The 13872-nt window shown below is 34.2% G+C and overlaps 1 protein-coding gene across 1 annotated transcript in view; it reads right to left on the minus strand.

Moving 5' to 3' along the window:
• Positions 1-6061: 6061 nt before the first annotated feature.
• The window catches only part of LOC131664775 (glycogen [starch] synthase), a 1096132-nt gene continuing 1088321 nt past the window's right edge, over positions 6062-13872 (minus strand). The window contains exon 12 of the mRNA XM_058936134.1: positions 6062-6303. Coding sequence (XP_058792117.1) covers positions 6271-6303 — 33 coding nt within the window. The 3' untranslated portion in view covers positions 6062-6270. The remainder of the gene's footprint in view (positions 6304-13872) is intronic.

Genomic DNA, 13872 nt, shown 5'->3' on the forward strand with positions numbered 1-13872 from the left:
TTTTGTCGTTTTCTAATCTAACTGCTGCGTAACTTTCCCATAGAGTTATTCTTATAAGACCTTGTACAAAAACGTTACTCCATGTTCCGAAATTATCGGCATAGGTTGCTCCTGAGCAAGATTTTCCCTCTACTTTTCCTGCTAAGTCTAATCCTTTGGATGTTGTAGAGTTAATTTTTAGTCCTGTTATAATGTGTACGTTATCGTATTTGAAAATACCCGTTTGGTGTATGTTATTACAATTATCGTGTGATATATCGTAAACGTATTCTTGAAGTGCGTTTTCTGTTGGGCCTAAATGGCTAAACATGCCGCAATGAAAAACTGTACGTTGTATTACTATTTTACATTGGATGATTTTTATCGATTTAAATTCGGTTTTTTGTAGTAATTCTATTGTAGATTGTGTTGAATTTATTTTTGTTTCGTGGAAGTCACATTCTCCAGTGTCCACAAGGGAGTATGTTGTAATGGTTGGGTTGGTTGAAGCGCAGTTAAATCCGATGAGCCCTTTGCTTGTTTGAATGAGAGTGATTAGTATTAATATAACTAGTGAATATTGTAACGTAACAATTAAATCATCTTCAGTAGGTGACACACGCATACACACGCGCGATGAACTGCAAAAGATTCATTTTATACTAATTATAATAAATATATATAATAGCATTATTAGTTATATACAGGGTGTCCAAAAAGTAACGAATCAAGGAAATAACTTTCCGGGTAGCAAAGCTTTTGCGAAGCTCAAGGTTGTTTTCGGACTAACTTTCGACGAGGAATTCGATGGTGACCTTGGATTCGACCTTCAACCGTAATGTCAACGTCATTTGGAGGTTAACTTTTTTTTTTTAATGGAACCCCCTACTTTTGACACCAATTTTATTATTACATTTAGCGTCACCCAGGAACAACGGCGTGGACGTAGTAATATCTGTTCCCTTTGGTGTGCTTGTTTTACGAAAGTTCTAAGTTGTTAAATGTTCAAATTATTTACCGAATAATTCCTGTTCTCACTAACATAAATTCTATTATCTTAAACTTTAAAATAATTCATTCTGCTATCCTGCAATTTAAAAATAAAGAAGGAAATCTAATATTTTATCTAAAAAATTATTTTTCTTTTTTTAATTTGGAGATTTTTTTACAAAAAAATTTCATTTTTTAGTAAAAATTGTACCATATTGAAAAAAAAGAAATTACTTGATATTTTTGTTTGGCATAAAAATTACGAGCTGTATCGGGCCAGCTAATTGGCAACTCGAACTGTAAGGCGTTTTACTCATAAATCGATAAAAATTCAAAATAATTTTTCCAAAAACACGTTTTTTTAATCTTCTAAAACAGGATATTCTTTTAGTGTTGTTTTAATTTTATTGTCAAAAGAAAAAAAACATTTGAATAAAAGCTAAAAACTAATTGAATTATTTAAAGTTATTATTTAAAGTTTGTTGTGAACTGGTATTTTGAGTAAGTCCGTAAAGTCAAAATGGATCGCCTCTCCGAAAGAGAAAGAATATCGCTACTTATGATGAGAGGTTAGGGTAACGTGCAGAGAACTATGAGAGAAGTAGTGGCTGTGTTTAATCAAGCATTAAGAGTTAATAGAACTCCCATTGCCATGTCGACTGTTCAAAATACTGTTAGAAGATTTAATCTTCATGGTCATGTCAGAGATTTACCTAGAGCAGGCAGGCCAAGTACAGCAACGAATGAAGAAAAATCACTCGACGTATTGTTATCATTCATTGAAAATCCACATCTTTCTATCCGCAGAGCAGCTCAAGAGCACGAAATAGGTAAATCGTCAGTACACAATGTTCTAAAATTAGCAAGTTTTCATCCATTTAAAGTAAATTTGGTTCACAAGTTAAACGAGGATGATTTCGATCGTCGTGTTGAGTTTTCTGAAGACATGATGGATCGCATAGTTGAAGATCACAATTTCCCATCAAGGATAGCATTTTCAGATAAAGCAACTTTCCAACTTGACGGTACATTAAATAGACATAATTGTAGATATTGGGCGGCTGAAAATCCTCACTGGTTGTGAGAAGATAAATCCCAGTATCCGGAAAAACTAAATGTTTGGGCCGGAATACTAAACAATAAAATTATTGGACCATTTTTTATTGATGGCAATTTAAATGCTCAAAATTATGAAGTTTTGCTTCGAAAATCGATCGTTCCTGCGTTTAGAGAAATGACTGCAGAAAACTTTGATGAGACGTGGTTTCAGCAGGACGGAGCAACTGTCCACTACGGACTAAACGTTCGCACATACTTAAACGGGACCTCTGTTGATCGATGGATAGGGCGAAGGGGCACAATTGAATGGCCAGCGAGATCACCCGATTTGACGCCGCTAGATTATTTTTATTGGAGTTATTTGAAGGATCGTGTGTACCAAACAAAACCCGCAAATTTAGATGACCTTCGGCGGAGAATCGAAGATGTATCAGCTCTTATTCCCGCTCAAATAATCGAGAATGCTATTCGTGATTTCTATCATCGATTGGCTTACTATCAGGAAGTAAACGGAGGACAATTTGAACATTTAAAGTAGATCGTTGTAATGATAGTAAGCAAACGAGAGAGGCGAGGGGACTCACGTAAAACAAGCACCCCGATCGTGAGAGACAAGGGGATTCACGTAAAATAAGCACCCCAAAGGGAACAGATTTTACTATGTCCACGCCGTTGTTCCTGGGTGACGCTGAATATAGTAATAAAATTGGTGTCAAAAGTACGGGTTTCCATTTAAAAAAAAAGTTGACCTCCAAATGACCTTAACATTAAGGTTGAAGGTCAAATCCAAGGTCACCATCGAATTCCTCGTCGAAAGTTAGTCCTGGTAAATTAAACTAAAACTTCTTTTTATTTTATCTTTTATGTGAAAAATGTGAATTAGTAGCGCTCGAATTACAGATAAATACTAATTTTGATAATGTAATTATTCACACGTTATTAATTATAGATATGTCTGCAAAAAAAAATACTTAAAAAATGCTATTTTTGATCAACAACCCAATACAAGAGCAGATATTCAGGACAGGATTCGTCGAGCATGCGCTGCTATTCCGAGGCAAACTTTGTTGAACACCGTTCGCCATTTTCAAAGGCGTTTGACAGTGTGTCTTGAAGCAAATGGTCGTTATTTCGAATACTTGCTTCGAGGTTAGTGAGAGACAAGGGGACTCACGTGAAAGAAGCACCCCAAAGGAAATAAACCTTATTACGTCCACGTCGTTGTTTCTGGGTAACGCTAAAAGTAAGGAAAATCCTTTTCAAGGTCAACATTTTCAAGCTCGTTGTAATATTGGGGTTGCTATTCATGAGAAAAGGCTAGCAAATAGCTATCATAGGATTTCGTAGCATTTGACCTTGAAATTCCCTTCTCAAGGTCATGAAAAAAATTTCCTCAATACCATTTTCGACGTAAAATTTCCCGCTCTTTCCGAATCCGATGTCAAAAATAAGGGTTCCCATTAAAAAAATACTTTGACCTTGAAATAACCTTGGAGATCAAGTTCAAGATCAAAAACGTTAGCCCTATTGTGATGCCCCCTTTGCCCTTTACAACTTTTATTAGAATCATTTTGCCCTATCTAGCTTAGGTTCCGAGTAATCCGGCTGCGGCAATTAAAATGGGTCACCGTGTATAAAAAAATTTAATAGCCAGAAAATATTCGCTTTTAGACTGTGACCAGCTGTGACAAACAGTTGTTTAAGCAATTTTTTTACTTCTTCTAATATCTTTTTATCCAAAAAGATTGTAAGCAATAAAAATAGTAACATCTTATATACAGGGTGTCCAAAAAGTTCCGGGACACCCCAGTAAGTCTTGAGATATAATTATTTCCGAGGAGATTAAGGTCATTCCTGTAGTAACTTTGAACGAGGAATCCAGTGGTGACCTTGATTTTGACCTTGAGCTTGACCTTCAAGGTCATTTCAAAGTCAACTTTTTTTTTCAAATGGGAATCCCTATTTTTGACAACGGTATTCGAAAGAGCGGGAAATTTTGCGTCCAAACATGTACTCAGGTCATAGGTCAAAGATGACCTTCAAGTTCATTTCAAGGTCATTTAAACTTCACGACGGTCTGACGTTGTGTAAGGTTTTTATCATTTTGGAGGAGATTCTTTAGTAACTTTTCACAAGGAATCCAATTGTCATCTTGGATTTAACCTTAAGGGTCATGTTAAGGTCAATTTTTTTACATTTTGCGATACCCAGGAACAACGACGTGAACGTAGTAAAATCTGTTCCCATTGGGTTATTGGGTGATTGGGTTATTTTTTGGTTCATCCAAGGAGTTTTCCTCATTCGTCGCTATTTTTGGTCTCCCTGATTTAGGTATACATTGCCTGTTTGATTAAGCCGTTAAACAGTTCGTTCAACGGTTGATGATGAAATTCGTACAGCATTTTGCCCACCTCTAAATGTTTCGTTAAAAAGATGTTGTACTTCCCTGTACGACCGATTTACCGCACCCCAGCCTCGCATCATAAGAAGCGATATTCTTTCTCTTTCACTTAGTCTGTTCATTTTTGGTTTAATTTATAAAATTTTAAAAAAATTTTTTAATTTGAAATTTAGATATGAAATTTCAATGTTAATGAGGGTTAATTTTTTTGCTACTATTTTCTACAAACTTACACAAGCTTGTGTGAATTTCAGAAATAGAAATAAATGCGTCGGAGATCTCAAAAATATTGAGTGTTGTAAAATCATAAAAAAATGTAAATAAGTTTATTAAAAAAAAGTTATTTAAAAGTTGTGTGAAAAATTGTTTTTACATAAAAAACGTGCTTTCTTTAATATTCAAATAATCTTCTTGTTCAAAAATGTTAAAAAAGTATTTTTTTCGGACATGGATGTGGTGACTGTAACTGTGTAAAATTTTTTTCCAAAATTTTAGCTTGGGAGGACGAAGAAGAGTAGGAGGAGGGGGGGCTTTTACTATCCAAGGTTTCTCATTTCGTTTTTGAAATTTTTTTGGAAAAATGAAAGAACTTAGAGTAGTATCCTTTACATTATTTTATTTAGCATTATTAATACGATTTTTGAAATTAAAAAAAAAGTTTTAATAAAGCTCAAAAAAGTCTTTCAAAATCAGAGACAGAGTGATGAATGCGCCCTCTAGGAATTATCCTACCACGATCGTTCAAAATGCGATAAATGTTTTTTATCATCGTTTGGCTCATTGTCGGAAAATGAGTGGACATCATTTTGAATATTGGCATGGGGATTCACTCTAATCAAGCACCCCGATCGTGAGAGGTGAGGGGACTCACTCTAATCAAGCACCCCGATCGTGAGAGGCGAGGGGACTCACGTAAATCAAGCATCCAAAAATAAAGCATGACATGATATAGAATAAAAGGTACGAATTTTATTTCACCATTTAGCGACCAACAACATACAATAAATCTCGGCCGAGAATTTTAGGCGTACGTAATAGTATTGATATCAAGAAACGATCTTACTTGTTGATTTCGATGAGTGAGAAAGAAAGAAAACAAGAGTGAGAGAGAGAGAGAGAGAGAGAGAAATAAAATAAAGTCAAAAACGAGCTAATAGCGGTTGTGATGCACACGTAACAAAGAAGAATTCACGAGATGAATCACGTCAACAAACAAAATAAAACTGTTCGGTGAGCAAACAACAAACACAGAAAAATAGTAAAACAAGACGGTAAAAAGCAGATTTTTCTTGACATTCCTTTCCAGCTTGCTGGTTAAAACTACCCTGTTAAAAAAGGTTTATTAAAAAAACTTACAAAACAATAAAATGGTATTCATAAATCGTATAGAAATGGATTTAGTAATACGGTTTAATACGATTTTGAATGCCATTTAATTCTTTTTAATAAACTTATTTTAGTAGGGCACCGTCACGTACACGCATACTTTTGCTCCGTGCGCTCTCTAATTTTCGGCCTGTTTCTCTCTCTCTCTCTCTCTTCCTCTCTCTCACGTTCGCTCTTCCTAAAATAATGAAAATGTATTCGTTACAATATTAATAAATAACTAGAAGATTTCAACGTACATGATAATTTTTTTATTTTTCGTTACACATTATTAAAATACCTATATTCTGTTAATATTTGTATCACCAATTGTAAAAATGTAAAGAGTTGATACTTTCTGCAATAGAACTTGAAATAAACAAAACCATTGCTGAGGAAATAATCGTTGGGATAAGATTAATTAGTGGATAGTTGAGTAGATCTCTTCTGTTTCCATATACTATGTGAAATTTCTCTCATTCTTTACTACCTTTTCGAAGTTCTTCAAGCTGAAAATACAGAAAAATGTATAAATGACGAATATATTTCATCTGGTTAATGTCAGAACTACTGAATTAATACGTTTATTTCCAAATTGTCATCTCCAAATAATAATTATTATAAAGGTGTATTTGTAAAGAGAAAACATTTTTTAATTATACAACTTTTTAAAAACTAAAGGATTTGTATTAGACTATTTATTTTTTATAAGATGAAAAATTTATCTTCTAACATACAATATATATTGTACATATTTTAATTAAAATGAATAGAAAGATCATTATGTTTTCCTCTCCAAAAGTATAATTTATATTTTATTGTGTTTATATAAACACTGTAAATATCGGTTAAATAAATAATTTAATACCGTTAATGAAGGATCATCCCTAGATACGAGGCTAACCGACGTCTCGATCTCATTTTAGTATGCTTGGTCCTAGTGCGTAACCGTTTTGCGGAACTTAAAACGAGCGCGAAAGCACGAAGCAAATAGAAAAATTAACAACGGGCATAGCCGAATAAGATAGTTAAAAGTATTGCGAATGATATCGAAAAAATAAATATGGTATATATTCCGCATAAAAAAATATGACGATTCTGACAGTTTTAGCCCAAAATATTAACCCTGAACCTCAAAAAGTCCTAAAACAAGAAAATTGTTTTTTTTTCATAACTCTCTCAATTTTAATCGTAGACACTTCTTTTTTTCAAATGAAAAGTTTTTTGGGCCCTACATGATAGTGTTGGCAAAAAATTTTTTGAAGACAAATTTGAATAGTTATATTCATTTTAATATTTTAAGAAAAACAAAAATATACTCATCCCCAAAAAAATTATATATGTTGTAAATTAAGTAGAGCTATCACCATGTACTTTTTCAGAAATTAAAAATTGGTCGAACCCAGTTGAAAACACAAAAAACCAATTTTTAGCGTCTTTTAGACATTTTCGGGGATATTTTTGACTTTATAAAGATCCCAACTCATAAAAAAATTATCGTTTACTTTCAATAATTGACTAGTATTATAGAGATCATTCACAATATGTCTGTAACCAAAAATAACTCATTTATGTAGGTTTAATGCAAAAAATTGAACTTTTCGGTAACTGCGTTTTTACATTAAAAATTATTTACTTAAATTTTAATCTTGCTGATATCATTTTTTTTGTACGTACAAAATCTACAAATTTTATATCTTGTGACAGTAAACGTCATAGTAGCGCTATCACCTCAACCATACGGCGGCCTGCGAGGGCAGCACCTACTGGTTGGGGAAAATGTGGAATAAGGGAATTCGGTACGAGACAAAACGGAACGCGCACGAATATAAATGAACTAGTCAAGAATACGTTATCCGAGCGTACAGCAGCCTAACAACAAGCTAGAGTTTTCCGCCAAAGTTTCCGTGGGAAGTAAGAAGTGAGCCAGCCGATTTTCCACACGATAAGAAGTGACACCTCCGAGTTCGCGAGAACTGTTTTCATCACTGTAGTAGCGAGTGTGTGTGTGAGTGAGCGTGAATTGAGTGTTTCACCATCGAGGGCGAAACCGAGAGCAGATTGTTCTTGTGAAGGACTAACGTTAACAAACTTGTCTCCTTTTCCCTTGCGAGTTATGCGACCGATACGAAGGTAAACTGGCCAGCTTTATGTCGCAACTTTGCTTTATTTTTCTCACGATTGCGCGGAACTAATTGCTAATACCTCGTACTCTGTAAGAATCGGAAGCGTGCATGTGCTAGCCCGGCGAACAAAGAGCTACGATCGCTCCGACGCTGCATGTTATTGACGCGCGCGTGTTTCGTAAACATAAACACGCGAGCCAAGTATACTGTAGAGAATAGGGAAATAAACTAACTCGCATGTGATACTGATTATAGTTTAGCTGTTATTATTTCTCATTAGTAGCAAGTTGGTTGACTGACTCCCGTCCCCTCCTGCTCTCCGATTAACGAATTTGAACGTTTCGACAGCACCGCGCGCTCTTTGATGCAATCGCGCGAATAAATAATCGAAATAAAAACGCGGAGCAATCACCCCGTTACAATTTCTAGAAGCTTGTATGACTAATAATCCCCAAAAAAATCATACGAGATCTCTAAATTGCAAACACCATTTAAAATGAGAAAAGGAGGTTTTTTGCCATTTTTATCTAATTTAAAAGTTATTACTGATCTCAGAAAATTATAAAATATAGTGTTAATAATATTATAAAATTAATAACTATTCACAACATTAATTTTTTTTCCTTTTTTTTTTTATTACTCCTATTTATATTTACAATCTGCAAAAAAATGCATTTGGTAAATTGTATGACACTATAGAAAAAAGAAAACATTTGGAGAAGTCGAGCTTCCCATTGGAATGCTCGTACCTGGATTAGATGATCAAATTACATGACTTATTACGGAAAAAAACAAAATCTATACTAATTGTTTATGTTTCTTGAGTCGAGAGTTGCGAATGTATTGGTGTAGTATGCGGGCTGCCAACGGGTTAGGATGAGCCTGCAGTCTAGTTTTGTACCTGTTGAAGAACACTCCCACTTCCTCCTTAACTGTAGATATCATTGTGTCCCTTCTTATTATTTCATTGGGAATGAACCAAGGTGCGTCCACAATGGTCCTTAGGGCCTTTGATTGGAATCTTTCCAGGATGTCCACATTTGAATTGGAAGCCGTGCCCCAAAGTTGTATTCCATAAGTCCATACCGGTTTAAGAATTGACTTGTATAGCAGTAGTTTATTATCGAGGGCTAGTTGAGAATTTCTCCCTATCAACCAGTACATTTTCCTTAGCTTCAAGTTAAGCTGTTTTCTTTTTGTCCATATGTGTACCCTCCAGTTCATTCTTCGATCCAGGTGCATTCCCAGATATTTTGCATGCTCACTTTGTGGAACACTTTTACCGTTCAGGAAGACCAGTGGGTATTTTTTCTTTTTAAGAGTGAATGTGACATGATTACATTTGTCCTCATTCACTCTTATTCTCCAAGTGTTCAACCAGGTTTGTATCTCGTTGAGATATGTCTAGAGAGTGCGGGATGCCACCTCTCCATCCTCATGTGAGGTCAGCAGTGCTGTATCATCCGCGTATGTTCCTGTTATGATGTTTTGCATAACAGGGATGTCCGCTGTGTAAATAGTGTAGAGTACAGGGCCTAAAACGCTACCTTGTGGAACACCTGCTTTGACTGGCAGATCATCCGTGAAATCATCTCCTACCTTTACTCTGAAATGTCTCCTTTACTCAGAAATGTTAGTTAGGTAGGATTGTAGCAACTTTGCTAGGTTGATTGGAAATACCTCTTTGATCTTGTGTGCTAGTCCGTCGTGCCAGACTCTATCAAAAGCCTGCTAAATGTCAAGAAATACTGCTGAGCAAAATTTTCTGTCCTCTAACGCTTTTCTGATCTGCACTACTATTTGATTTATCTGCTTAATTGTGGAATAGTTCTGCCGGAATCCGAATTGATGATCCGGTATCAATTTTTTTCTTCTATATATTTGTTCATTCTGGTGAGGATGACTTTTTCAAAGATTTTCGAAAGAACTGATAGCAGACTGATAGGTCTATAAGCTGTGACTTGTTCCAAATTTTTACTTGGTTTGGGGATAACATTGACTTCTGCTTTTTTCCATATAAGTGGGAAATAGCAAATTCGGAGACAAGCATTAAAAATGATTGTTATGTGTCTTATTGCTTTGTGTTCCGCGCATAAGGACACTATCAGTTCCGAGCGTAGGGCTACCCTTTTTGCCGGATTGCTGTGCTGGTTGATGACTTATGCGAAATCTGCCGCAGAGTAGTAGCCTAGCAACCAGTTTTGCAGTCGTCCAGCTCTCGAGAGCTTGATCCCGCTTGTTTTAAGCTCCAGGTGTTCGAGCTACTCGTTGATTTCCTCCTCCTGGAGCGTCAACACCCAGTTTTCTACCTCTTTTTGAGTGCAGTCTATTTTCTTCTGTTAGTTATCTTACGGCTAATTTCACGCAAAATTTACACGTTTGCTACGCGTGGTGCGAGTGCGAGTATTGTATTAAAAATCCGTACGCAAGTAAAAATTTAGATTTTATTAGCCGAACTAGGCTCGATCAAGGGCGTTTAATAGTGTATTTGCCGAAAGACTCTTCGCTCGTTATTGCGCAATATAATGATCCTGCCTATCAGGCGCACTAACTATTTGTTAGCGCGGCTGTGTTGGTTAGTATCTAAAATATTATAACGAGCGTTGCGCGTAACCACCAATAACCGCAGCTAACAATATTTAAAAATTATTTTTATGTTAAGACACGACACGATATCGAATAAAACTATCAATTTGATTTTGTTTTGTTTGAATGTTGCCGGTGTTAGTTTTGCCCGGGCCAACGGGTACAATATTATTGATTTGCGGCAACTTTCAAAACTTATTGGTGTTTACGCTTATCTAAGAATCGTTCAGTCGCACTCGCACGCACTTACAGCTACTGTTTACAATTTTTCGCCGCGGCGGGCCTTCGCAAGCTAACTAACAGGCTATGTTTACTGTTGTGGTCTTTAATATCAAGTGTGCACAACAACACTTTGTGATGTTCGTATCACTTATAAATAATAATTCGAACTCTCGTATCTAGCTAATGAGTAGGAATTTGTTTCCAATAATTTTACTCTACTTGTCAATAAAATAAATAAATCAATCAAATGTACTCTAATAATAATAAATAAATCAAATATATATAAATAAGTACAATTTTTCAAGGAAAGTCAGACAATGTCCTAGTTTCTTATGGTGTGAATTTTCCCATAAGCAGAGCTAAAGTCTTTCTTGGATACGATATAATTCGGCCCAAGTTTCTTATAGCGCGAGATGTTCTATAAGTCAAGCTCGAATTATAAGGAAGGAACAGCCTTGCTCAGTTAATTACAATCAGAGAAAGAACTTAGGTATTAGCCAAGTTTATTCAGACTCATGCGCTCACCTTGCAAGGCTAGAAGTGAATGCTAGCCTGTGCAAAAGTGGGCCTATTTATACACAGATTTTCCCGCTTATTTTTGCAGGAGAGATGTCATCGAACATTCGAGAGACATTCGCGAATTTTGAGTAATGAATTTTCTTAATTTACAAGTAAATAATCATTAATATTAAGCTTTTAACATATGTAAACTTTTCAAAATTTGTTATTTGTTGATTTTATACAATATACAATTATCGCAAATAGTTTCGTCAAAAGTTATTAACTAATAAAGTTAATTAACGTGATATTATAATATTTACAATAGAAAATTAATAAATCTTTATATAACTTTATGGTTGATTCAATTTAGAAGTATTTTCTAAAAATGAATATTTAAATTAGTTAATAACATTTGAATTATAACTAATTTTTCATATTTGTAACGGTTTTTCCTAATCTTATAATGCAATTATTAGATTAATTATCTAAGATTCCTAAATCATAAAGCTATCATTATCAAGAATAAAATTAATACTTTCGTTTTATATACAGCTTATTCTTTAAATAAATTATTAATTGTTTATTTACTAATAACAGTTATTCAGCTGTTATGAATGAAACCAATTCTTACTCATGTTATATACTTATTCATTTTGCATATGGATTATTTACATTTTTTTTTATATTTCATAATGTTCGCGTAATAAATAAATCAATTTTGCATATTAAAATTCATTATTATTTCATAATTAAATGCAATTGGTGTTATTCTGAATCTACGTACTTAAATTTGTATAATAAATACTTTGTTATATTAAAATTATCTCTAATTAACATATTTTTCTTAATATCCAAAATCATTATATCTATATATATTACTTTGTGACGTCACGCTATTTATTTTGATTTGACTCCTATATGAATACATCGAGTAAACAGTGAGGTAGCGCCGCTTAATGTATTGAGTTGAATAAACAGATAGCTACGTTAGACTAGTTGCAGTAATTCAGTGATTTAATAAATAGCTCATAAATAGGACCGTTACATAGCCCTCTCTTGAGACTGAATGATTTCTGAGAAAGAAGTCTCATGAATGAGTTCCTTATGAGCTTTTTATTAATATTTTTGTTTGTTTGTTTGTTTTTTGGTTTCTTTTTTATTTCTTTTTTATTTATTTCTTTATTAATACATTTTTATAATAAAAATTTTCCAGGAGTTGGAGGTTGTTCTGGTTGTGCTGATGGGATCGTTTCCTTTATTTCATTAATTTTTTCCTCCGTCTTGGTAATTTTTGCAGCCAGCTTCTTCATTTTTTTCTGGATCCTGCGCTTCCGCTTTCTCGAGGTAGTTGGTAAGGATGTAGAAGGCACAGGGGTAGTAGAACGTGGCACGTTGGAAGGCAGGAACGTAATTGTAGATTGATTCCTAGATTGATTTTTATTTTTCGCCTTTGCCACCCAAGCAGGCTTGGATGGTGTCTGTGTGCTTTTTCACAGAGACCAAGGCACCATATTCTGCGATGGTACAAAAGATCTGGCTGATGGCGCTGGAATGTAGTGCTTTAAGTCAGACGTATTGGTCTGAGTGCTCTCACTCTTTCCTACCATCTTTCTAGATCGTTAGTCTACAAATTTGCTTGGAAAGAGAATGTATCCCCTAGTGGCTAAATTTGGTATGGCTTTAGTAGAGAAGTACTAGAAATACACCTCTATCTTTACCGTTCTTGTATTTTAATAGGTATGTATCTAAACCTATTATAGATTTACTTATATACGGGCCTTCATATAAGTTTAAGAATTTCTTAATAATTTCTTCTTCTTTATTGCTTATGTTCTGACTCCGTAATAATACATAGTCATTAATTTTATATTGATAATGACGTATATTTTTATTAATGTTATTTGCACGTTTTATAAGTTTATAGTGCATTTTTTTCTTGATATCTTCTATTTGATTGTAATTTGTTGGTATCTTTGTTTTGATATCAGGTATCCATCGATGCCAAAATCTATCTGGTTTTATATGGAGGTGCGCTTCTATAGGAGTTATTTCAATCGTTTCATGATATACACAATTCAATTTCTGGTAGATACTCATACGTAATATTGTAGTCTTGAAGAAACAAGCACCACCTCACTAATCTCGCATTTGTAAATTTACAAGTAGTTAAGAATTTCAACACTTCATGATCTGTACGAATAATTATATCTCTCGCACCTCATACATACGTTTCTAATTTTAAACATGACCAAGCTACAGCTAATAGTTCTTTTTCAGTTGTAAAGTAATTTAATTCTGCTCCTTTTAGAGTTCTAGATATAAATGTTATAACTTCTTCATCACCTTCATTATTTAATTGTGACAAAGCAGCGGCTATAGTATGATAACTGGCATCAGTTGTTAATATGTAAGGTTTATCAGGATCAGAAAATTTTAAAGTAATTGTATCAATAAATATTTTTTTCACATTATTAAAAGCTGTTTCATGCTCAGGTAACCATTGATAGCCTCTACTCTGTTGCAATAAATTCATTAAAGGTCTACATATTTCAGCATAATTTTTTGCAAATTTTGTATAGAAATTAACAAATCCAAGAAAGCTTTGCAAGCTTTTCAAATTTTTTGGAGCTTTATAATTTTGAA

This window comes from Phymastichus coffea, unplaced genomic scaffold, assembly GCF_024137745.1.
Source record: "Phymastichus coffea isolate CEN01 unplaced genomic scaffold, Cenicafe_Pcof_1.1 PCOF00003, whole genome shotgun sequence".
Lineage (NCBI taxonomy): Eukaryota > Metazoa > Arthropoda > Insecta > Hymenoptera > Eulophidae > Phymastichus > Phymastichus coffea.